The 25,942-nt window shown below is 43.0% G+C and overlaps 1 protein-coding gene across 3 annotated transcripts; it reads right to left on the bottom strand.

Annotated features, from left to right (window-relative positions):
- Positions 1–9,088: 9,088 nt before the first annotated feature.
- Positions 9,089–21,830, bottom strand: MTX3 (metaxin 3). 3 transcript variants are annotated; one of them, XM_080637195.1, is made up of 9 exons: positions 21,745–21,830; positions 21,155–21,224; positions 19,064–19,140; positions 17,433–17,525; positions 14,094–14,276; positions 13,870–13,946; positions 12,785–12,942; positions 12,352–12,440; positions 9,089–10,948 (listed from the first exon to the last, which is right to left on the bottom strand). In XM_080637195.1, exons 1-9 carry the CDS (start codon positions 21,823–21,825, stop codon positions 10,838–10,840), a joined length of 939 nt encoding a protein of 312 aa, XP_080493321.1. In that variant the 5' UTR covers positions 21,826–21,830; the 3' UTR covers positions 9,089–10,837. The 3 variants fall into 3 exon arrangements, with proteins under 3 accessions (XP_080493321.1, XP_080493322.1, XP_080493323.1); XM_080637196.1 differs by lacking the exon at positions 12,352–12,440; XM_080637197.1 differs by lacking the exon at positions 14,094–14,276.
- Between the last annotated feature and the right edge of the window lie 4,112 nt (positions 21,831–25,942).

Below are 25,942 nucleotides of genomic sequence, written 5' to 3'. Positions count from 1 at the left end.
TACCAGATCCATTTTTTGAATTTGTGGACATGCTGCTTGCTACTCCATGTCTTTCTTCTTGCTCTTCCATGCCTTTCATAGAAGAGAAGCACCTCTCCTGTATAAAGACAGGCTGAGAGAGCTGGACTTGTTCAGCCTGGGAAAGAGAAGACTCCAGGGAGAACTTAGAGCAGCTTTTCAGTGCCTAAAGAGGCTGACAAGAAATCTGAAGAGGGACTTTTTCATGAGCATGTAGGGATGGGACAAGAGGGAATTATCTTAAGCTGACAGAGGGGAGATTTAGATTAGACATTAGGACTAGACATTGTGACTGCCCAATCCCTGTCAGTGTCCAAGGCCAGGTTGGATGGGGCTTGGAGAAACCTGGTCTAGTGGAAGGTGTCCCTGCTTGTGGCAGGGGGCTTGGAACTGGATGATCTTTAAGGTCCCTTCCAACCCAAACCATTCTATGATTCTTTGATGCCAGGCTCCCACTATGGTAGCCTTTTTCAGCTCTTGTTTTATAACTTCTGTTGAGTAATACTGTGAGCTGGAAAACAACTTCTTTGCTTTCAGCAAGAAAGATAAGGTGATCCCATCAGCAGTTGAGTCCTCCAAGGGTACCTTGGGGGTTAGTCTGCAGAGGTGATGCAGTTGTACATCAGGCTGGAATATACAGAGGTTAAGCTTTGGAAAATCTTGTGACATGCCCAGGGAAGCTGTGGCTGCCCCATCCCTGGCAGTGTTCAAGACCATGCTGGCTGGGGCTTGGAGCAACCTGGTCTAGTGGAAGGTGTCCCTGCCCATGGCAGGGGGGATGGAATGAGATTATCCTTAAGGTCCCTTCACACCCTAACCATTCCATGATTCTGATTGCCCAGCCTACAACTGGGCTTAGATAGACATAACTAAGCCCTAAAGCATCTTCTTTGTCTTGCTTCACTGTACAAGTGCATTCGTGAGGGGAGATTAAAACACAATTAGAAACAGTGTAGGTAAGTCCTAAGTGCATGTAATTTTGTAAGGATAATACCATAAGCTGCATTTCCAAGAAGTAATATTGTCCCTTTCAATAAACTTTCTTCAAGGTTTGTACTTGATGGGTGATGTCAGAAATCATGTAATTTTGTTCTGAGAGTTAAACAAGAAAAGTGCATCCATTTCTTTGTAAAAATAGTTCACTATATCCTCATCCATATGGTGAAGGAGACCCTAGGAAAATACCCTATTCTCCTTCCAAAAGGCAACACCCCACCAGGCACGGTAGATACCTTCCTGTGATGTACCTGAAGTTACCAGTAACTTCTTGCAGAATTCAGCTACTAAGTAATTGGGAAGGTGCTGAAAAACTGCGAAGACCAGAGGAGCACAAGATGTAAATGCTTAAGCCATGTCAAGCTATCCCATCTATTCAGTGTTGACGTTTGACCTATGACAGCACCAGAGGCTTCTGTAAAAGTGCATCAGGAAAAAACCTGGTTTTGTAAAAACATGGGAGAGGAGAAATTGGGAACAAGTTGATATATCTGCCTCAGATGTAGTCAGAAGAAACAAGTAGGCAAATTGAATGCATCTGTATCAATTAAAAATGTCTCTATCAATTCTTTCCAGGGTGTGTCACCTTCATATGCTAAATTATATAAACTTTTGTAGGAATTATCTCAAACAGAACCCAGGGAAACAGCTGATAAACATAAACTGAAGGAAGTGCTATTAACACTGAAAACACACAAGGAAGTTATTGAAACATCAGACCACATTGAACTGACTGAAAGAGAATGCTAAGGATATCATTATTGTTGTTAAGAGCTAATTAGCAGCCAATTGCTTAAGTTTGCATCCTGTGGGTAACTTCCAGGAGCACAGCCTAGTTTACTTAATTCAAAGGGGTTTTGGAAGAAATGTAGTCTGGGTTTGTTCTGTACCACCTCCCTTGTGGCAACACAAAACTTCAATAATGCTTTAATAGAGCAGCAGAGGAGTGAAATAACGCAGGCACTAAGGCTGTGGAAAACTCTTCATCCAGCCTGACAACTCAAAGAGAAGATGTCATTCTGACTCTGAATGATTCTCTCCAGGTGTACATCTTGCGATACAGGAAATATGACACTTCCCTCTGTGCCACAGGGTAATTTTCTTACTCAGACGGTGAACAAAGCACCTCTCAAAACTGATGTTTCTTTTATATCGGAGTTTGCCAAGCATAAGAAACCAACAGGCATGAAAAGATTTGGGGTGCCAGAACTGTAAGTTGGAAACTTAAGCATAGAAAATGCTGTCTTATGCAGATGTGGGCAGGACTTTTCTATAGGCATGTGTCCTTATTGTGGAGGAGGTAAGGAAATCTTCCTTTACTTTGCCTCATAAAACAGCAAACTCATACTTTGCAAAGGTTTTCCACCTACAAATCACTATATAAACTTGGAGTGTGCTTTAACCAAGCTCTGGAAAGCAGCCTCTCGTATTTCTCAGGTACACCCACCTCTCCTGCAATCCTATGAGTCAGTCAGGAGCCTTCTTCCAGGAATCTGGCCTACTCAGAAACCCAGCTAACAAGCACTGCAATAATCAGTGCAGAGGGCTGACACCATCTTGATAAAGGGGAAAAAACAGGAGAAGTTGGCAAAAACTCTTAACAAAGTCTACATTGATCATTAAACAAAAGGCCCTAAAATTTCCATGAACTCCTCTTCAACTGTTTTCCTTTATCAACTACATAGTAAAAGAGGACCCCACTTCTCTGTCACTGATACCCCAACTTCTCTCATTTCAGTTATGCATCAGCCTTGGTTCAGAGTCAGCACATGTCATCGCTGTGGGTGAATTTCTGATGCCTAAAGAAAGAGAAAAGGCATCTGTTTTTGTCTACTGTCCTATTGCCAACCAGTCATTAAATCCCAGGACGAGAGCTGTAAAAGCAGTGATGGGAGCATCCTTACATGTGTTGGACCTTCCCAGACCAAAGCCAATAAGCAATGACAGCTGGCAGCTTTAGGTTTGGTCTTCCCCAGGCTAATGAGACTGCAGGAGAGAAAACTGGCACCATGCTGGTGTCAAGATAAGCCAACAAAAGCCAGTGGCCTTCTATGCCAGGTGACCTAAAGCTGATCTGAGAAAAAGCTGAGATGGCAGTATTGGGAGTAAGAGGGTAATGCCCTACTCTTCCCACTGTCTTTCACTGGGGGATTGTAATCCCAGCTGACCTTGTTCTCGCTGGTCTCTGTGGCAGCACCTGATGTCTAATGGTCAGGGCTGCAAACAGCACAGAGCCCTTGGAGACTGCTCTCAAGAACTGCCCATTGCTGGAGGTGGCATCTAGCAGGTACCGCGACTCTCACAAAACATACTTCAGCAAAAAAAGTAAGCATCTTGCCTGCTTCAGTCCTTCTGAGCATGTCACTCCGTTGCTATGTTCTCTACACTGGATGCCACCAACTGCCAACAGCACTTCAACACTTAGTCTTCCATCTGCAAAGACAGCTACCTGGCTCAGCTAAAATAAGGAGGCAAATAGAACAGATGGGAAACTGCTTTCTTAGCCTGTGGAAGTCAGGGGGATTTCTGAGTTTTTCATATCCTGCACTGAGGAAACAGGACCTCTCAAGGATTTTTGTGAAAAATAAGGTATCCCTGCCCACTGCACAAAAACTACTAATCCACTGGCTCAGACACTTGGCTAGAGCTGTAGAGCAAACAAAATGAGTTCTCACTTTTTCTTATTCAGAGAGTGCTGAAATCCCTCTCCCACGTAATCAGGGAGGGGGATTCAGCTATTACAGGCAAATTTGTGCCTGATCTGTACCCATCAGTCCCCTTCCACCTCCCTTCTCCCCCCAGATTCCTATCTGGGTATGAGCAATCTTTCCTGTACAAAACAGTACATTTTTTTGTAAAGCATACAGTTTTCAAAAATTTGCATTTCCAACAGTGACAGTTTCAGCAGAATATGTTACTGGCCATGGAGGTGCTGCAGCCTTTCCTCTTCCCCATGGAAGAAATTTCTTGAGATGTCTCTTACTGTGGCCACAACTAAGAGCAAAACTCACTGGGAAGTCCTGACCTGAACATATGCAGCCCAGTTTAACCAAATATTGGTGTTGTCTTTTAACAGTAAGAAGAAAAAAAATGTTTTTCCTTTTTTTTGTGTGTGCTTTTAATAATTCTCAGAACACAAAGACAACCCATAGCTGGAGGCCCCATGAAAACCTAAAAACTTTCCCTTCAGCATCTGACTCTCTAATGCTATGCCATTCAAGTGAAAGTTAAACATAAGTTGGAATAACTGTCTGCAAGAATGGAAAAAGGTTGGAGAAGGAGACTTAAGATTTAAAATAAAAACAATTAAAATGGATAGGGAAAAGAAAATCAGTCACATTTGTTCAAAATAATTACCTAAGGAAGAATAATTGCAAGTGCCAAAACTGGACAAGAACATGGGTGGGTGATAACAGCTATGTGGAAGTCAGAGAGCAGTGCATCAAGGTTAAGAGGGCAGACACAGGGACCCTGTTTGCAGCACAGTAAGGACAACAGCCTGGAGAGGACAGCTCCCAACATGACTGCTTTACCACCTGCACAGCCGCTGTTGTGCCAACAGTAAGTCAGCTGGTAGCAACTGATAAATAAATGATCATTCACTGCAGCAAACAACAATGTGGTGGAGCTGGATTCCCCCCTTCACCAGGCTGCTTTGGGTAAGTTGTAGCTCTGCAGACTTGCACTTCCTTGTCCCTCTCACCTCTACACTCTTGGAAACCAAACGCTTGAAGTGTTTGGATGAACTGGCAGGCTGCCTGGCCACCCTTGGCAAATTTGAGCTGAGTACCAAATTGCTCACACAGGGACTGCTTCTACTTAATGGGCCACTTGATACCCAAGGCAAGAAATTTCTTTGTGCTCTTAGTAAACTGAAGGACCAGCTACACTCTGTATCTTGATGGCAGTAAATCACCAACAGACCATGCATGCAATACTTCAACATTGGAAAAAATTGGAACATTGACGTTCATGATGAAAAATACCACACGCAGTTTTAATGACGGAATGAGCAAAAGGGAGATGAACAATGCTGAGGAACATCTTGTGCCACAGGCTGATTTACTGCAAGACCTTACTTGCCATAGAACTAAAGTTGTCCTCCACTAATTCCTCGTCTCAGCTTAGCTTTTAATAAAACTCAGTAAATCTTGCTTGCTCAGTCTTGCACTAGGCCATACTGGCCTAGCATATTACAAGTAATTTTCCTTGTTGGTTTTTTTTTTCTATAAAACCTGCAGCAAGTCATTGGATTTTCCTCACCTTCTGCCCACAAGAACAGTCCATCGTACTTAGTGAGGAAGTCTTTCACAGTCTCAAGTACTGTGATACTGATAAATATCTCAGACAACAGGTCACTGACTGTGAAAGCACATGCCCATGATGCCTTTCCCTTGCTAACCTTTTCTTTCCTTCTCCTTCCCAGCTTCTGATTCCAACCTGATCCGATTTCATTTGCACCTGGGATCTGTTGCTGAGAGCTTTACCCCAGCCATAAACAGTAAACCAGTGTGGTACAGCGAATACTGGACCTCCTTCTTCACTTCTTTGCTTTAACATATCCCTGAGGTGGTACAAAGCCTCACCTGCCTTCCCAGCAGCTATCCCTGATATGGAGCTCTGCTCTGTAACAGGCTGCCCCTGGCCCTCCCACTGCTGGGTAGACTTCCCTAGTGCAAGTAGACCTGGACAGGGAAGCCTGGCTTCTGCTGTCCTACCCAGACCCAGGGCACAAGGTATCACCAGAACGTCAAGCCGCACCTCATCACCACACCTGAATGGCTAGGTCTTGCATAGATGCAGAACATCAGTGCTAACAAGAGGCCTATATGCCAGACAGAAGGTGGGCATATGCCTGACAACACCAGAGGCAAGGTTGGCCCACTGGTGAATGGGATGGGTGCCCTGGTGACAGAAGATACAGAGATGGCAGAGTTATTGAATGCCTTCTTTGTGTCAGTCTACTCTGCCGGAGGCAGTCCTGAAGAACCCTGTACTCCTGAGACCTCAGATGAAGTCAGGTCACTGGAGCGGTTTGCCTTAGTCCATGAGGAATGGGTTAGGGACCAGTTGAGCAATCTGGACATCCATAAATCCATGGGTCCAGATGGGATGCACCCGCAGGTGCTGAGGGAACTGGCGGAAGTCATTGCTAGACCACTCTCCATCATCTTTACCAAGTCTTGGGAAACGGGAGAGGTGCCTGAGGACTGGAGGAAAGCAAATGTCACTCCAGTCTTCAAAAAAGGCAAGAAGGAGGACCCGGGTAACTATAGACCGGTCAGCCTCACCTCCATCCCTGGGAAAGTGATGGAACACCTTATCCTTGATGCCATCTTAAGGCATGTCAAGGATAAGAGGGTTATGAGGGGCAGTCAACATGGCTTTACCAAGGGGAAGTCATGCTTGACCAACCTCCTAGCCTTTTATGAGGAAATAACATTGTGGATGGATGATGGCAGAGCGGTGGATGTGGTCTACCTTGACTTCAGCAAAGCATTTGACACAGTCTCCCACAGCATCCTCATAGCTAAATTGAGGAAGTGTGGCCTGGATGGTCAGGTAGTGAGATGGACTGCGAACTGGCTGAAGGACAGAAGCCAGAGAGTTGTAGTCTATGGGGCGGAGTCCAGTTGGAGGCCTGTATCTAGTGGAGTGCCTCAAGGGTCAGTACTGGGACCAGTATTATTTAATATATTCATCAACGATTTAGATGAGGGAATTGAGTGTACTGTCAGCAAGTTTGCTGATGACACTAAGCTGGGAGGAGTGGCTGACACGCCAGAAGGCTGTGCTGCCATCCAGCGAGACCTGGACAGGCTGGAGAGTTGGGCAGGGAGAAACTTGATGAAATATAACAAGGGAAAGTGTAGAGTCCTGCATCTGGGCAGGAACAACCCCAGGTTCCAATATAGGTTGGGGAACGACCTGTTAGAGAGTAGTGTAGGGGAGAGGGACCTGGGGGTCCTAGTGGACAGCAGGATGACCATGAGCCAACACTGTGCCCTTGTGGCCAAGAAGGCCAATGGCATCCTGGGGTGTATTAGAAGGGGGGTGGTCAGTAGGTCGAGAGAGGTCCTCCTTCCCCTCTACTCGGCCCTGGTGAGACCGCATCTGGAATATTGTGTCCAGTTCTGGGCCCCTCAGTTCAAGAAGGACAGGGACCTGCTGGAGAGAGTCCAGCGCAGGGCGACAAAGATGATTAAGGGAGTGGAGCATCTCCCTTATGAGGAAAGGCTGAGGGAGCTGGGTCTCTATAGTTTGGAGAAGAGGAGACTGCGGGGGGACCTTATTAGTGTATATAAATATATAAAGGGGGAGTGTCATGAGGATGGAGCCAGGCTCTTCTCAATGGCAAACTATGATAGGACAAGGGGTAATGGGTATAAACTGGAACACAAGAGGTTCCACTTAAACTTGAGAAGAAACTTCTTCTCAGTGAGGGTGATGGAACACTGGAACAGGCTGCCCAGGGAGGTTGTGGAGTCTCCTTCTCTGGAGACATTCAAAACCTGCCTGGACACATTCCTGTGTAACCTTATCTAGGTGTTCCTGCTCTGGCAGGGGGATTGGACTAGATGATCTTTTGAGGTCCCTTCCAATCTCTAACATACTGTGATACTGTGATACTGTGACAAGCGGCTGAGCTAGGAGAACAGCCTCTCACTCAGAAACCTGCCTATGCTCAGCCATTTCCCCAGCTTCCTACTGCAGGCACACAACACAGGTGTTGCAGGCACAACACCTGTTGGCAGGTCCCAACAACATGGTCTAGAGCACCTGTGGTGGCTAAAATGCCTGGGCCAGCTGGGTGGAAGACAGTGGCTTTTCTGCTGGCACAGATTGGGCTGAACAAGTGGAAAGCTCTGGGCTGTGTGCTTTGGGATTTGACCAGCTCAACCCTCTGTGCGGCTCTTTAATAGCATGTGTCATGCTGAACAGCCTGATCCTGCATCAGTGCTCTAGCAAAATCCATCACCTTACTGGCACTGGTTAGCACCAGGCAGAATTATGAGCCATTTAGCTGAATCATGCTAACCACAAACAACAGACTAAAATAGTTTGTGAAACTGAGCATTTGTGCTGTGAAACAGTACATTCTTTTAATGCAGTGTCTTGTTAGTCAACACAGTCTTTAAGCATGTTAGGGATTGGGCAACTAGCTGCCAGCAGTGCACCCAGCCAGATTTGAGCCACAGCAGTTTGTCAGGATAATGTAAAAAGCTGGTCCACCTTTCTGTGTGAAAAATATCCAGCACTGTGAATGGTTCCTACTGCAATGCCAAGAATAATACCAAGCGAGAGAAGAAAGCTACTCAAGTGAGTCTGGAAACCATTTTAACCAGGGACCAAATACAACTGGGTGTTTTTCTTGACAGAGTTTAAGCTACATTAGCAAAAGTGACATGATTTCAACAATGTTTAAGTGTTTATAAAAGCCTAATGCAACAATGTTTTTTAGAGGGGGAAAAGATAGTTTAAAGCTGGCTTGGAAATGCTAAATATACCATATTTGTAGCAATTCATTCATAACATTTTTCATCGTATTTCTTCTGGAATAGACAAGTTCCTACAGCCAGCTGACAGAAAGATACAGATTAGCCCTGAAAATACCTACATGCACTTCCAGTGAAAGTTTTCCTGGGCATAGGAGTGTTAAATGTGCAACCTCTGGAGTGCTTGAGCCAGCTTACAGTTGGCAGTCACCTGCATTGGGAAAGCAGGGCAGGCTGGAGTTGCTCTAGAGGTAATAACCTCTTCCCTCCCATCATCACCTTCCAGGAGCAGTGCAGGGAAGAGAAGGCCCACCAGCTGCCCTGGTAGCAACAAGACAACAGAAAGGTTACAAAACATGTGCTTCCCCCCAGCCTCCTCCCCCCAAGCAGCTGTTGAAAGGAAAGATTTCTCCTGAAAAGCTGTGATTAAAATTTAATAAACCTTTTCATAAGGAGAAAGAAAAGTGTTCAAAAAACCTGACACTATTTCCATACAAAAACACTACCAGAACTCCACAAAAAATCTAAAGTTTTAATTCTGGAACAATGACATTTTTACAAAGAGATTTTAGAGACTGAGTGTACATCTTCATAAAAGCAACAAACTAAGGCATGTTCTCCATAGCCGTGTCTAGAAATTAAGAGATTTTTAAAAGCCATGTGACTTGATCTCATTTAAACCTTGTCAAGATACAGGCAGTAAAAATTCTAAAAGTCTGACTTACTTTTAGATGAAGTGGACTGTCGGTTTGTACAACTGTCATGAGTATGAGCTAGATTAATTTCAAACCACTGAAATAAATATTCTAGTAAGAGCATGGAGCTGAAACACTGTTTTAAAGTGCTCTTTAGAAACCCAACATTTCAATTATAATTAAGAAATGTTAAAGATCTTACATTCCTTACATATCAAGTCTGAAAGTACAGTATGTACACGATATACAGTCTTGTCTTTATAAATAGGAAATAATTTATCTATATATCTCAAACATGACTACTAGCTGAAGGGAAGCTTAAAGACTATTTTGATTTGACCTGAAAAAAGGAAAAAAAAACAGTCATCCCATACATACAGATACGGGAATGCTGTATCCCCAGAACTGCCATTTTGGCTGATCTCCTTGATTAATTCTTATCTGGCAGATACTTCACCCACTCATGAAGCATCTGCCAGCACGTTGCCAGTAGAGAATGACAGCATTTCCCTTGTAAAGGAATTGCCTGGGTCTCTAGAACTTGCAAGGCTGCTGCTAAGAGAATATGTAATGAGACATAAGTCCCTTAATTAGAACAGAAGATATAAGCACTGCAATGTATTAAAGTTTGCAGAGATAAAAGAACTCTGAACTAGACTGTCAAACAACAAAAATTTGGATTTTTTTTAGTTTTTGAATGAACTGTAGTGCTTATAAAAAATTAAGACAAAACTAACATGAGGCATTTGTGACAAACTTAAAAGCCTATCTCAACTTTCTCATAAAGCCCTAATCAGTCTCTTTCAATCCAGAACTGCAGTGTAGTTGCTAGTCAAGTCTCCTATCCTGACAGGACTCAATCAAATCTCTCCAGCTCACTACTGATGCTCTCTGATTCTCACATAACAGTTCTGCAGCACGTGGCATTCCCTTGTGCACAGGTTAAGCCTGCTTCACTCAGGACTAATACCAAGTACCCATGAAATGTTAGTAGTGTACCTCACTGCACTCCCACATTGCACACACTTTCCAACAATCCCCCTTCAAAGTACAACATGATAATGTTTTCAAAAATATAAACCACCTTAAAACACAGAAGTGTTCATGAATGTACAATAAAAATATTTAACTTCAACCCATCACTTTTCATTTCTTGGCTGCCACAAAGCGCAACTTTTTTTTTTCCCTTTCAGTCTTTTCAACGATTTTGAAACTCGACTTTGTAATTTTCAAACAGATACAAGCGTATAACTATTCACATACAGTAACATGATTACAGTAAAATCAAGCCACAAAATAAATTTATGGTGAACATTCTGTAACGGAATTTAAACTTTTGGTCAACCTTTCTGCTAGGCTAAAGGCAAAAATATGCTGTACAAAACCACTTCAACATCTGCAAGAATAAGCCTCTTGTTTACTTTAGCCTCAGCTTAGCGTGTGGTCAGCCTGAACTACGCAATTCCTTAAAAGAGCAGGTAGACAGGAGATTGTAAAGCTCTATTTCTTCCTAGCTGTTGTACCCATAAGCAGATTCTTCCCTTGTGAAACAACATTCATGTGAAAAAATTTATTGTGGCGCTCAGAATTCTGAGTTGAAGGCAAACGCAGGTGTATGAGCAACAAAAGTTGTCAAGGTGACAAACGATTCAATGGACTGCCTTCTTCTCCACCTGCAGCAAGCTTGAGCGTCTTTAGCTTTCGAGGGGGATGCTGGGGACTCTTACGAAGGTTGTCGTCCATCTGCAGGGAAATAATGAGAGCCGGATCTGGCAAACAGTAGAATACAGATTACACAATTGTCTATTCGTCAGCACTGCCATCATTAATGCTGGTTTGGGATATTTTTTTCCCGTGTTATTCCAGGCCCAGCTAGAACTGATGCCTTGGTTCCTTTCCACCCCCAAAGATATGCTTGTGTTAAAGCAACTATTCATTCCACTAGCATATGGTGCATCAACCCCAAAGGGCAAATAGGTTGCTTCTGCTCAAATAATTTTGTCAGCATTATTGAAGAAAGCAACACTGCTGCCTTCTTCTAAGAGACCAATGTTTCAATTTTGTACAATACCCAAATGCAGCAGCATTTGGGAAAAAAAAAAAGCTGAAAAAAAAGAAAGCTGATCAAAAGTCAAACTGGTAATATCAATGGATGATTCTGCATGTTCAGCACCTTGCAAGAACAAAACTTTTTCAAATTAGAAATGTTCTGGAGGCGCTGGGTGAATTTAGATCAGTTACTGATTTCAAAAAGTATTTAATAAAGTACTTGTGATACGACCTTTTCAAAGACATGTTAAAATTAATCTCTGAAATATAAAGATTCTACATTTTCATAGGAAATCAATCTAATGCCCTGTGCATAATGTGGTATCAAAGAGATTCTAGTTACTACAGAATAAAGCGAATTGCAGAAGACAACACAGGGTAGATCTCCCGAGACTGTCTAGTCCATCCCACTTCAAGACAGGAGTCTTTAAAACTTCCACAGCCATTTCAATACCTCAAAGAGGAGATACAATCCATACCTAAAGCTACAGAAGCTGTTCATAATTAATGATCTATTTCCTACTCTGGTCTTTTCCAGGAAGAAATGCCTTCTGTCCTTCTAGTTAAAGTGTTCTGTCTGCATCAGAACACTAATTCTTCACAAGTCTTTTTCACATGAGTTGTATAGCTTTTGATAGGTGCTGAGTGACACAGCCTTAGAGACAAAGAATACAAAGAAATAAAAGCTGGATGTAGAACAAGCAGAAGGAAGAGTGACTGTACATTAGTGACTACAGCATTCAGCTGGGAGCAAGGAGAGCTGGCAACTGGTCTTAACTTGAAGGACCATTTCTAGGTCTTGATCAATACATTGATTTCTTTCCTGGAATGTACTTGCAGAAAGACATCTTCTTTAGTTCGTATGCGTACTTGCAAGATAATGCTTTTGATTGTAATGAAAATACTTTTGAAGTACAAGGCTTCATTATTATTTTCAAATTACATAATTCTTCCTGCCTCTCTACATAAAGTAACTCACTTAGAAAAGAAGCAGTTAAATAAAATGTCCACCACACAGCTGCATTTGCCATACAAAAGTATCTGTGAACAAGTAACCACAAAGAAGCAGGAATATTAGAGATTGAAGCAAACGTAACCTTTTCAATCAAGTTGGATTCCTTATTTACAAGCTGTGTGAGTTTCTGCAGATTAGCATCTGCTGTATCCTGTCCAGCTGGAGTATGGCCTGGAGAGTGAAGGCAGAAAGATGAAGAGTGAAAAGGTATTTAGAAAAGCTTTTAAACCCTTAAAAATGAACCCACATTGGAGAGAAAGTTCATACAGTATTTTACGCAAACAAGAATTTAAGTGTAAAAGCCATTCCATGTGAGAAAACCGAAGTATTAAGCATAAGCCACAGCATACATGTGCATTTTCGGAAATGCTTGCAGAGCACAATTTTAGAAGCCTTGCTACTTCATTTCCCCACAGAAGCTCTAGCATCAGCTACATAAAATCTAATTCTGCCTTGGTTCACAGATGGAATACTGAAGTCCTAATCCAAACAAGGGGAAAATAAACAAATCTTACCTGAGGCAGTTAACCTGAAGTAGCAAGTTAAAATATCATCACAGAATCGACACAGATTGGGAAGCTGTTTCAAATGCTCTTGTAGACGTACTCTGGGGAAGCACACTTTATAAATTGGTGCAAGGAAACCAAACACAAAGGCATCCAAGGTGGTAGGCCTGAAAAGAGTGACAAAACAAAACAAAAAACCAAAGTGACTGAAGACATTAAGACTGCTACAACATAACCGCTTTTTGTCTATGTCAAACACAACTTAGGACAGAACGGAGCCAGCTTTTCCAGCATTCCATCTTTTCACATAAATCTGTTAAATGCTTTGATTTCAAATCAATCTGGTAAATGTACAGATGATCTACTGATTTCAGCACCTCTGAACTGGAGACATACTGGCAAGCTGGAACAGTTAACTTCAGCATTAAAATCCAGTCATGGTGCATGCTGATAAGCCACTCTAAACCATATTTCTGCAGTATAAAAGCCAAACTGTATGCCAGGGGACCAGGATCCTCTTTCACAAAGTGGTCCAACTTCACTGGCTAAAGGAACAGATCATCTTTTTTAGGAACTGCTGGCACTATGCCACTAGCAATATATGTTTCCTGCTCTGTGGACATACCACAGAAAGAGGAGTGCTCCCAGACATACACCCTCTGCCCATGAAGGTGCTGATAACACCCCAGGCTTAAGGCAGCTTTTCTACATACAAGCACAGGAGGCAATATTCAGAGGCTAGAAAATCACTCGTTAGTGCAACATTAACTCATCAAACTCCCCACATTTTCTTAGCAGCTGTAGTCTGCCTCTCTGGAAAAATTCAGGATAAGAGAGACACCACATTGCCTTACTCCAAATGTCTTCTTAGTGACCTGTTTATTCAGATTTATCTGTAAAGATGAATGTCAGATGTGAAACTACTGTGCAGCACTTTTTACGTTCTGACAGATAAAAAACCAAAACAAAACAAAAAAAGAAATTTGTGTTCACAGTCATGTGGTACCTTCCTTATTAGTCATTAAAAAGAAACAAAACCTTCAAAACCAAAATACAAACAACAGAACAAAACAAAACAAAAAAATCACACTCACGTATCTCCAAAGAAAAACTGAGATGTTCCCAATCTCTTCGACAGGAGATTTAGGCACTCCTTGGCATCCCTGTATATCTGATAAGACACAAAACTGTCTAAGAGCCCTAGGTTTAGCAAGGCTACTATGCATAGCATCATTCATCATTTGACAGTGTGCTAGACTGTTTCCGTTCTCGTTTTTGACAGCATCAACTTACAAATTCTTTATTAGACAACACATACTTGTGCTTCCACTTCAGTGAGAGTGTAGAGTGGAGGCCCTCCCCTGGTCAGCAAAATCCTGTTCAGTGCTTCCCTGGACATCTTTCCAGGCAGATACAAACTCAGTGGGAAGGTAATCCTTGAGGCAAACCATGGTTTTGTCACACTGCAGTAATTTTCAGCATCAACCCAGAAAGTGTGCAGCTGTATCAACACAAAGAAAAATGTGGCTGGAATTTGAGTAAGAAAAGTAGGTACTTCTCAAAAGTTTGATGTGCAAGGCCTCTGTCACAAAAGCAGCAGCACCAGGAATTACTGTAATTTAAAGCAATCAGGCCACATAAAGGACTATACTCATTCTTTAAGTGTAGGAGTATATAATTAAGACAACAGCTACCTTCCACCTAAAGAAAAACAACAAAGATATTACAGACCTATACACATATGCATAAAATTACATACACACTCATGTTTATGTATGTGTACATATCCACACTCACACGCACACACACTACCTATAGAAAATATATTACAAAAAATGTTGCAGGCATACTGTATCAGGTTGAAGTTTCTATAATATTCTTTTTAATTTTATACAAATCTTAAATTATTATAAATGGTGGCAACTGAAGCCAAAGTCATTCAAGAGATCTGATGTCTGAGGATTTTTATAGCTGTAATATACTTACACTAAATTGGTGAGGGCATGCAGACATGTGTTATTTAGAAATTAAAAATGAAATTATTTTGATTTCTCAAAAGTTCTGCCTGAACTGTCCAACAGGTTTAAACAGTTGTGCACCCCACATCAGACATAACACACCTTTTTCAGAATACTCTAGTGAAAAAGAAACAGCAACAATAAGCTGCTTTCAGGACACTGTTTCCTAAAAAGCACATAAAATAAAAGCAAATCATAGATGACTTTTAAAATGTGTTTCATACATTCATTATTATTACTTCATACCCCACAAATAAGTACTGCATTCAGCTCTGGGGCCCCCAATACAAAAGGGACAGGAACCTGCTTGAGCAAGTCCAGAGGAGGCCATGAAGATGATTCTACGGCTGGAGCGCCTCTGCTATGCAAACAGCCTGAGAGCTGGGCTTGCTCAGCCTGGAGAAGAGAAGGCTGGGTGGAGATCTCACAGGAGCCTTCCAGTATCTGAAGGGGGCCTACAAGGATGTCAAAGAGGGACTCTTCGTCAGGGACTGTAGAGATAGAGTAAGGGGTAATGGATTCAAACTTAAATGGGAGATTCAGGTTAGATGTAAGGAAGAAGTTCGTTACTGCAAGGGTGTCCTGCGTTTGGCAGTAACAGAAAAATAACTTATTTTTCTCCTTCTCAGTAGCTGCTGCAGTGCTGTGTTTTCGACTTTAGTCTGGTAACAATGCTGGTAACACACCAATGTTTCAGTTGTTGCTAAGTAATGCTTTCTCCAATCATGGACTTTTCAGTCTCATGCTCTACCAGTGAGGAGGGACACGAGAAGCCAGAAGGGAGCAGAGATAGGGCACCTGACCCAAACTAGCCAAAGGAGTTTGTGGTATTCCATACCACAGCACGTCATGCCCAGTATATAAACTAGGGGAAATATCTGGAAGGCCCAGATCACTGCTCACGTCAGGCTGGGTATCGGTTAGCGAGTGGTGAGTAACTTACGCGTCACATATGTTTATTGTTTTCTTAGAATCATAGAATAGTTAGGGTTGGAAAGAACCTTAAGATCATGTAGTTCCAACTCCCCTGCCATGGGCAGGGACACCTCACACTAAACCATGCCACCCAAGGCTCTGTCCAACCTGGCCTTTAACATCACCAGGGATGGAGCATTCACAACTTCCCTGGGAAACCCATTCCAGTGCCTCACCACACTTACAGTAAAGAACTTCCTCCTTATATCCAATCTAAACTTCCCTTGTTTAAGTTTGAACCCGTTACCCCTTGTCCTGTCACTACAGTCCCTAATGAAGAGTCCCTCCCCAGCATCCCCGCAGGGCCCCTTCAGATTCTGGAAGGCTGCTATGAGGTCTCCATGAAGCCTTCTCTTCTCCAGGCTAAACAGCCCCAACTTTCTCAGCCTATTTTCATACAGGAGGTGCTCCAGTCCCCTGATCATCCTTGTGGCCCTCCTCTGGACTTGTTCCAACAGTTCCATGTCCTTTTTATGTTGAGGACACCAGAACTGCACACAATACTCCAAGTGAGGTCTCACGAAAGCAGAGTAGAGGGGCAGGATCACCTCCTTCAACCTGCTGGTCATGCTCCTTTTGATGCAGCCCAGGATACAGTTGGCTTTCTGGGCTGCGAGCGCATACTGCCACCGGCTCATGTTCATTTTCTCATCAACCAACACCCCCAAGTCCTTCTCTGCAGGGCTGCTCTGAATCTCTTCTCTGCCCAACCTGTAGCTGTGCCTGGGATTGCTCCAACCCAGGTGTAGGACCTTGCACTTGGCATGGTTAAACTTCATAAGGTTGGCATCAGCCCACCTCATAAGCATGTCAAGGTCCCTCTGGATGGCATCCCTTCCCTCCGGCGTTATCAACCAAACCACACAGCTTGGTGTCATCATCGGCAAACTTGCTGAGGGCACACTCAATCCCACTGTCCACGTCACCAACAAAGATGTTGAACAAGACCAGTCCCAACACCTATCCCTGAAGGACACCACTGGTCTCCAGCTGGACACTGAGCCATCGAACACAACTCTCTGCATGTGGCCATCCAGCCAGTTCTTTATCCACCAAGAGGTCCACCCATCAAATTGATGTCTCTCCAATTTAGAAACAAGGATGTCATGTGGCACTTTTCCTTTTCTCCTTCTAGTTTTATATTCTCTCCCCTTGTTGTTTCCCTTATCATTATTGGTGGTCACAGTAGTAGTTTTGTTTTATACCTTAGTTACTGGACTGTTCTTATCTTAACCTGTGGGAGTTACATTCTTTCGCTTCTTCTCCCCATCCCTCCAGGAGCAGAGAGAAAGGAACAGGGGGACTGAGCGAGCAGCTGTGTGGTTCTGGGTTACCAGCTGCGCTTAAACCACAAAGAGGGTGTTAGGCATTGGAACAAGCTGCCTGAGGAGCAGTGTTGAATAGTCTTGAGCAACCCTATCTACTGCAAGGAGTCCCTGCCTATGGCAAGGACCTTAAAGATCATCTTTCCAACACAAGCAATTCTATGATTCCATGAAATACACTCTTCTTTCCTTTACAAAATTTGCTAGGCAGTATTTCCAAAATTGCACTAATTCTAGCCAGGACTATGGCTGAGAGACTTTAATGTCCCCCATATTGGACACTTCTTGTACCGTTCATTTCCAAAAATTCTGACCATTAAAGTATTTCTCAATACTTACCAGAGAAGGAAGCAGCTTCTCTTCAAGTAGTGCAATATATGCCAATGTATCAGCCCCTTGTTTTGCAGACAATTCATAATCAGCATTGTATTTCTACAAATTAAGAAAAAAAAATTACATACTACAAACAGTGTTACTGGGAACTTTCTAAAAAGATGATTAGCGCAACCCAAAGTTGTTTCAAACTTAACACCTATCAAGTCAGCAAACAAAACAACATTTTTCAGGACAGAAATCATGCACTCACTAGAATTGCCTTTCTTCTTCAGGCCAGCTATGTCAAACCTCCTTGCATCTCCTTTTTCTGCATCCTCATTCTTAGATTTTTGGGCCCTCCTATTCCCAAAACAACTCTTGTGTCTCCTTCCCACTGCTTTCCAAGCAACTGTCCAGTGACACAGCGGGAATTTTTCAGTACTTAGGGATGTAACAAAACTCTGGAAAGAGCTCATCTTTATTTTTGAAGAAGAATCTGGCACTTAAGCTGGTGCAAGCATAAAGAAGGCACATACTCTCATCTTTTGCTTTTGATGACCATTCTAAAAGTTGAGAAATTGGATGCTAACAATATAAGGGACCAAATGCACACCTAAATTAATGCAGTTACAGCTGACTGAGCTTTTAATTCTGACACTGGATCCTCTTAAAGTATTATTTGAAGAGTTGATAAGGTTTTTAAGGGGGACATGAACTTAGTCAATTTAGAAACAAAGGGTCAGTGCTGACCCTTACATATTTGAAATGCAAGCATATTATTAATATATTTTAAGCCAAGGAGGGTTTTTTCCTAACATTAATAAATCTTTGGTATTCAAATTACTATGAAACTTCTGAATTTTAAAATAACTGTCTAAAATCCCACCTCAAAACACGCAGTTTTCAGATTCTGCTTTTCTGCCCCCAAAGATTTAAAGTTTCACTTTAAATTTAGTATTTTTTAAAGTTTCACTTTAAATCTTGACTAGGCAGGAACTGAGTTTCTAATGTAAAAGCAGAACAGTGAGCTGGAAAACAACCTTAGAAATAAAAGGATGATGCAATGCTTTACTAGACATCTTTATACTTTGTCAAAGAAGAAATCATATAGCTTTATTCTTTGTGAATAAAACATGAAGAAATCTGCAAAAGGCAAGCAGGAGTTGACTACGCAAGAACATGATGTGCATCCAGAAATGCTTGCAGACGTTTTTACACTACAGGCTATAGAAAAACTATGTAGATTAAAACTGACACTGTATTATCCTTTAAAAAAAGAGCACTCACAGATGATTATCCATTTAAGCAGTTAAAACCACACTTCCTAAACTGTGATATCCTAAGTCTGCAAAGTCATAATGGTGGTACAAGTGTTATAATTAGGAGCAGGGTGCTCAGTGAGAAACTGTTCAATTAAGGCAAATTTGTTGTCCTTCTCAATGAATATTCTTCTCTTGCCTATTTATGTATCTTTCACATAACTAACCATCAAACTTTCAAACAACTGTTATCCACCATTTTGCAATTCTCATGCATGTATTAGCAATCTGGGTCTGAACTGAGTTCTAAGTTTTCAGAAGCCTGTATCATTGTACACGAGGGACAAGAAGAGCCACTATGAGGCAGAGAAAACAAACCTTTTGGGAGTGACCTACCTGCTTTCTTAAGAAGTTTAGTATTTTTGCTGGCTGAGAAATGACAATGTCTTCTGATATGAGGACTGGCACATCCCCTAGAAGGCATAAATAATATAGCCAACAATTTATGTGGATTAGTTCTAACTTAATTAGAAAGCAATCAAGTCACTTCATCTACTTTTCCTCATGTTTGGATGTTACTAACATATACACACAAACTAAGCTTTTACTAACATGGGAGTTCCGCCAAGGTCACAAATACATCTAGGGTATTATGGCCTTCATTAACAGTAACACATAAGAAAGAGACTGTGTTAAATCAAACTGAAGACAATGTTTTCTGGTAAATCACTGATACTTTGAGAACCAGATTCCTTGTCTGGATTTCAGATATTAATTTTAAGACACAAATTCTAACACAGTCCAACTGCTCTCTCAACTCATTTACCTCTTGACCTCTCCTTCCTTCTATGCCTATTTTTCCCTGCCATTCCCCTCTGAACCACAGAATCATAGAATGGTCTGGTTGGAAAGGACCTTAAGACCATCTAGTTCCAATGCCCCTGCAATGGGCAGTGATAATTCACACTAGACCATGTCACCAAAAACCCCATCCAAGCCAGCAATGAACACTGCCAGGGATGGAGCATTTACCACTTCTTTGGGCAGCCTGTTTCAGCCCCTCACCATCCTCACAGTAAAGAACTTCTTCCTTATATCTAACCTGAACTTCTCCTGTTTAAGTTTTAACCCATTACCTCTTGTCCTATCGCTACAGTCCCTGATGAAGAGTCCCTTTCCCGCATCTTTGCAGGCCCTCTTCAAATACCGGAAGGCTGCTATGAGGTCTCAACACAGCCTCTCTTTTCCAGGCTGAACAGCCCCAACTTTCTCAGCCTGTCTTCATAAGGGAGGTGCTCCAGCCTCCTGATCGTCCTTGTGGACCTCCTCTGGACTTGCTCCAGCAGCTCTATGTCCTTCTTATGCTGAGGACACCAGAACTGCACACAGCACTCTAGCCTTGCTAGAACCACTGCCCATGCTACCATTGCATAATCATGAACCAAGTACTTCCCTTCTGCCAGAAGCCTACTGGCCAGATGTTACTCATCAGATTGCAGGATCAAAGACTGCAGACTGTAAAATTTCTGTAACAGGTCTATCTTATAGCAAATTCACAACATAACTGCCACAATGAGCCTATCATGACTGTGCTGCTAAACACTATTAAAGTAACAATAGTCAGCAACACTTAACTATATGGACCTTTTTCTTAATGGATGTTATGTATTTTGGCTATGAAGTATTTGGCAAGTACACCCAGCTAATTCTTGGTATTTTCTTCTAACAGAAAATAATAAGCCTAAAAGCAAGAGCCGAAGGTACTAATTCTACATGGATATAGTAATGTCTAAACTGATATTGTGGTAAGTGTAATTGACAGAGTACTTTAACCCTGCAGTGATTTTACCTCTCTGGAATACAGATAAGCAATGGATAGAAGTATCTGACACAAAGAAGTCCTCTCTGATACCTGATCTTCAACTTCCCCAGCAACTAGGTTGTTAGTCACCTTTTCTGAGTCAACCTCTCTAACTCAGCACAGTACTACACATCCCAGCTGGTGTAAGTTTATACTCTTTGAGGCTCACATTCCACTTCCAGCTGTACCAGCCCATTAAATTACGTATAATTCTTTAATTACATAACATTATTTCCATACACAAGTCTAGTTACTACCATCATAAATAGACAGGGTGCAAAAAGCTTAAGAATTTGTTTTCATTATACCAACAATTTAGACTGCTGACAGGCACAGGTACATCCTTGGCACCACTGCTTTGCTGACTGCCTGCTGCTTCACCCATACCCATTTTAATAAACTGTCCTTTGAGGCACTTTATTTGTCTTCCTTTATTTTATTCCCACAGATTCATCACATTTGATCCTGCAGTCATTTATTAATGTGTGGTGAAAGCAGGCAGCCTTCACTGGGCCAGGTTACACCCTTGAACACAAAACCAAAGCAAATGCCGGAAAAACGCAGAAAGTGGAGCCCACGTTTATCACCTGGCTATGATTAAAGAATAAAGAACTCAAGGATGGTACCTTTGCGAGCTCTCCATGAGTTATTTATAGTATTCACTGTCAGGGGAGCACCAGAAAATTTGGCATAAGCCTGCAATAAAGATTGAGGGGAAGTAAGTCCGGTGTGTAAGAGAAGTGTAAGACAGCACTTCAGGAGTTGTTTTAAACAGCTGTGGGCACTGAGGACCGACTCAAAGGACACGCACCGGTAGGCGTATTCGGTTTTAGTCGGCCGTCAGTGCCCTAATGCACTTCTAGTCAACGTAGGCCGCGGCGAGGCAGCACCCCGCAAGGCACGATGCCCTCGGAAAGAGCAACAGCCCGGGACGCGGCAGTCGCGCCGCTCCGCAAGGCCCCACCGTGGGCCCATTCGCCCTCACCTCCCACCCACCCCCGGCCGAACACGGCGGCAGCGGCGGCCCCTCGCCCAGCACAAGGCTCGGCCTAGGGCGACGAGCGCGGGCGCGCCCCGCGGCTGCGGTGCCGGCTCTCCCGGGAGGAAGAGTGCCGCGGACAGTCGTGCCGGCGGCAGGCGAGTCCGGGGGCGCCGTCTCTCCTTCCCCCCCCTCCGTCCTTCCCTCCCGGGGCGGGTGCCGGCCGACAGCAGTTACCATGACGGTCAGAGACTCCGGGTGCACGGACGGCAGCCCCCAGCCGCCTCCCCAGCAGCTCAGCTCCATGGGAGCCGCCATCTTGTCCGCCGTCCGCGCCAGAACGGCAGGAGCGGCTCTGCTGCCCTCGCATGGCGACGCCGGAGCGCCCCCGGCCGAGCCCCGGGGAAGGACAAGTCGCCGGATGGGCCGTGGCCCTGTGGCCGGGAGGCGGCGGGGGATTCCCGTGTCACGGTGCTCGGATCCTCCCGATCGCCGCCCCCGGCTGCCGAGGCCCGAGGGCGAGGCCACTGGAGGCGTCGCTGGGGGTAGGGGCATCGGCTGCTCCAAGCCTTTTACCTGTGAGGAGACGCCGCCTGCCTTGAGGCGCCATCGTTTTACTTGGGGGCTCCTGCTGCCGTACTGCTTGAACACAGCTCTCTGGCTCCGTTGCTACACACGAAGCTGTGACTTTCCAAAAGAGCAAACATTGTGGCTTTGGAGCAGATGTGAAGATCAGTCGCCAGGAATTTGGCTTTAAAAATAAGGAATTCTGATCATATGGTACCAGTTTTGACCAGGTTATAATGATAACCCTTTCAGTGTGGTTTTTTTGTTTGGTTGGTTGGGGTTTTTTTTGCTGTGGACTATTAGAAGTATCAAATTGTCAGCTGTTTCATTTCAGCGTTGGTACAGACATGCCAGAGCATGTCTATATATTACATCAAGTAAAATGTTTCCATCCTGCCCACACAATTGACTTAAAAAGACCTTATGCAGACCACCCTTATTGATATCTTCTGTGTATGAAGAGATGAGGAGAACAAGGTCAAAGCTTCATCTTCCCCCTACCCCAGATCTGTGGTTTCAGATCTGCATGAATTTTATGGCAGAAACTTACTACAAATCCACAACACTGATCTTGAGATCACTCTGCTCCAGTTTATGAGGAGCACGGGAGAGGAAGCATGTATCCATTTTCTTCCTCAGAAATAAACACACCACTGGCAACGTTAACAGTAGGGTGGAAAAAAACCCAAACAAAAAGAAAAAACAAAACCTGTTTGGTTGGTTTTGGGAGGTGTTTGTTTGTTTTTTAACTGCTAAATTTGTTCCTGTAAAGAAGTATTTAAGGTACATATTCTTAAGGACACCTTTCTTCTCTTTTCTGCCCTACAGGGACCAGCTAACTTCTAGTCACTGTCTCTAAGTACTTCACTTTGGCCTGATCCCCTCACTGGGGTGTGCAAAGGAGGTTCCGAACAGTGAACAGCTGTGATCCCAATCATCTGTTTCTATAAGGAGGATGAGCTGGCAGGACTTTCTTAGGCAGGCTGCAAGAAGGCTTAGGAGGTAAATGTTAGAGTAAAATTTCTTTGCATTGCCTTAGGGCCCAATTCATCTCTGTGCTGCTCTGGAGTCCAAAGCAAAGATGGAAGGCAATCTGCATCTTCCCTCCCCCATCCAAAAGCTCTTCAGGAAATTTTCCTCTTGGTTGCCTGAGTGGAATTCCTATTAGTGTAAATGAAAAGTTAATAGGTGCATCAAGAATGGGTATGTGCCTGGAATTGAAAAAGTAGAGCTTAAATCCAATCTGTGTTTCCGAAAAAGCAAAATTTCTTCTGAAAACCATGTTTGAAGCCCTATGTTCTACAAAATTTTTATGAAAATGTGGCAGGATCAATCCCAGAAGTGTTGACACAAATACAGAAGGATGTGGTTTAGAGCTGATATTTCGCTTTCATTAACTAAGACTCTACATCTTAATGGACTCTTGCCCATTAATCCTGATTTTTAATCATCCATATAATTCCATAAAAACAGTGAGTCTCCTGATTCATATTAAGAGCAAAATATGAAAGCTGAATTAAGCAGCAGGAATTCCTTTCTACTTCCCCTGGCTTATTACTTGGAGTTTGAGCAAGTCATGGACACTTCTGCAAAGCAAATTCTATAATGTTGGCAGCTTCTCTGTATTCTGCATACTTAGAATTTTACTGATTGATGTAAACTAAACAGGAAAAATATTTTAACAGTTGAGGTTACCTGCAGATTCTTCATATAAATTTAAACTTGTATATATTTCTGTAAGAAAGTTACTTACAAAATGTTACTGGCTTTATGAAAGTCTCATTAAAAACAAAATGCCCTAATAATCACATTTTGATTCTTATCCAAGATACTAACCTCCAGTACATTAAGATGGAGTATGTACTTCAGATAATATGCAAAAATGAGAAGGCAATAGCTACTATTCCATTGTTTTTATTGAAAATTACAATTATAAGGTCAAATAGCCCCTTCCAGACAGCAGATAAACATTATACTTTGTGAAAATTCTTTAAAGAATGTTGTGCTTGAACACAAAATTCCTTTCAGGAGTATATCTGTAACATTCTCCAATAATTAAACTCATCACTGAAATGAAAACTGGAAAAACCACAGTGAGCTTTATGTGTACTAGCTAAGTTCATCTAAACATGGTCTTAAGCTTCTGTTTATAAACACTGTGAACTGGTTCCCTTCTGTTATATTGTATTCTGCAGCATGCTGTATTTGCCAGTATTGCTTCCATGTGCATTCTTGGCGAATAAGCACAAAGAATAAGCAGATGTAGAGCAAGAACAGAATATGACCCTCACAGAAATAACCAATACATAAAATACTACAAGCAACACCCTCCTCCCATAAGGTTGATAAACACCAGTGCAAGAGACTTCTCTGTAATTAAACGAGAAGTGAAAATTGATAAGTTATAATTATTTAACAAACATTTTTGACAGAGAAGGGATTTTCTTCTTTTTTCAAGAAAATATTTCTGATGTTTTGATAAACTCAAATAAATGGCATAATAAATGGTTGCATATAATTGATGGTGTTCTCTTAGATAAGTGAAAGCGAAATTTTACTATCCTTTTATCCCCTTTTTTTTGTCTGCTTAGTAAATGCTTTAATACAGAACTGTGATGATTTTGCAGATGTTTTTGTGTCGGGCATTTAAGCTTCTGTTTTCAAAGAATGTTCTTTGGTGATGCAGGTCTTCCCCTTAATAGATAGTAGAGCAACATCAACACTGCTCTAGCTCCATGTATTAACCTCTGCAGCATTTGTGCCACCTCCATCGTTTAGCCTGGGGAGAAGTTCCGAACTGAGAACAGAGGCTTCTAGGGAGCTTGTGGCACTATAAGTTCTTCCTTCCTTTTTCATTCCACACCCTTGCCTCCTGCTCTACTTCCTTTCAGCTTCCCTCTTTCTCCCTGCCCCATAGCACTTGACACCTACTGCTGTGTTTTTCTCACTCTACTGTGCAGCTCTCTTGCCAGCCTAATGACACCACCATGTCATCCTGACACTTAACACTGCAGGGGCAAAGATAGTGGAAGTGGAGGCAAGGCATTTCCTGTTGTGTGCGGACATACATATGGAAGAGCAGCAGTGTGAGGAGGAGGAATAGCTCTGTACTGGGACACACTGGATACAGGGGAGCACCATCCAGCCTGGCAATAGGCTGAGGAAGGAATGAGCAACTGGAGGAATGGTTTCTGTTTCGCAGAGAAGCTACGAAGTAGGGAGTGATACAGGGTATATACCAAGCAGGGAGTGCAACTACAGGGTGAGTATGGTCCAGCTGGAGTTATTGGGAAATCTCAACACAGCTGCACTGGGGAGGAGCCAGCCCTCGTGCTCTGTGTGGGGACAGAGCCTTCAGTGTGCCCTGCTGCCCCTGCCCTGCAGTGTACTGTTTCTTGCCTTCCACACAATGAGCTCACCAAGGGCTGATCTCCGTGGTGCTTGTTAGCTATATATGCCAAGCCTGATGTGGCTGAACATTATTCAACACTACTTTTCTTACTGAACATAAAATTTCCCTCCTATTGTTGCCTTTCTTTTTATGATGTAAATAATATCAGACAGTTACAGCTATTGCAACAGCGTGCTGTGTAGGTAGCAAACTGTGAGGGGACCAACCGTGGCTTCCTGCGTTTCTTGTGATGTGACAGTCTGCAGGCCTGAGGCACAGAGAAGCACAGGACAAAGAAGGCGATGCAGCAGGTTAGGAAGCACGCTACATGCTGTCAACTCCATGAGGTTCTGTGGAAGACTCCTTCTGTGAGCAGGGGGGCTGCCTGATGGATGGTTTCATGTGGGCATGAAGATACTGGTGGCACTGCTGGCACTGCTCAGCCCGGAAGGGGCTTGCTCGCTCGCTCACTTGCTC

The sequence above is a fragment of the Psittacula echo genome, assembly GCF_963264785.1.
Source record: "Psittacula echo genome assembly, chromosome: Z".
NCBI lineage: Eukaryota > Metazoa > Chordata > Aves > Psittaciformes > Psittacidae > Psittacula > Psittacula echo.
Note: the sequence above shows the minus strand (reverse complement) of the source record. Positions and strands in the feature narration are given on the sequence as shown.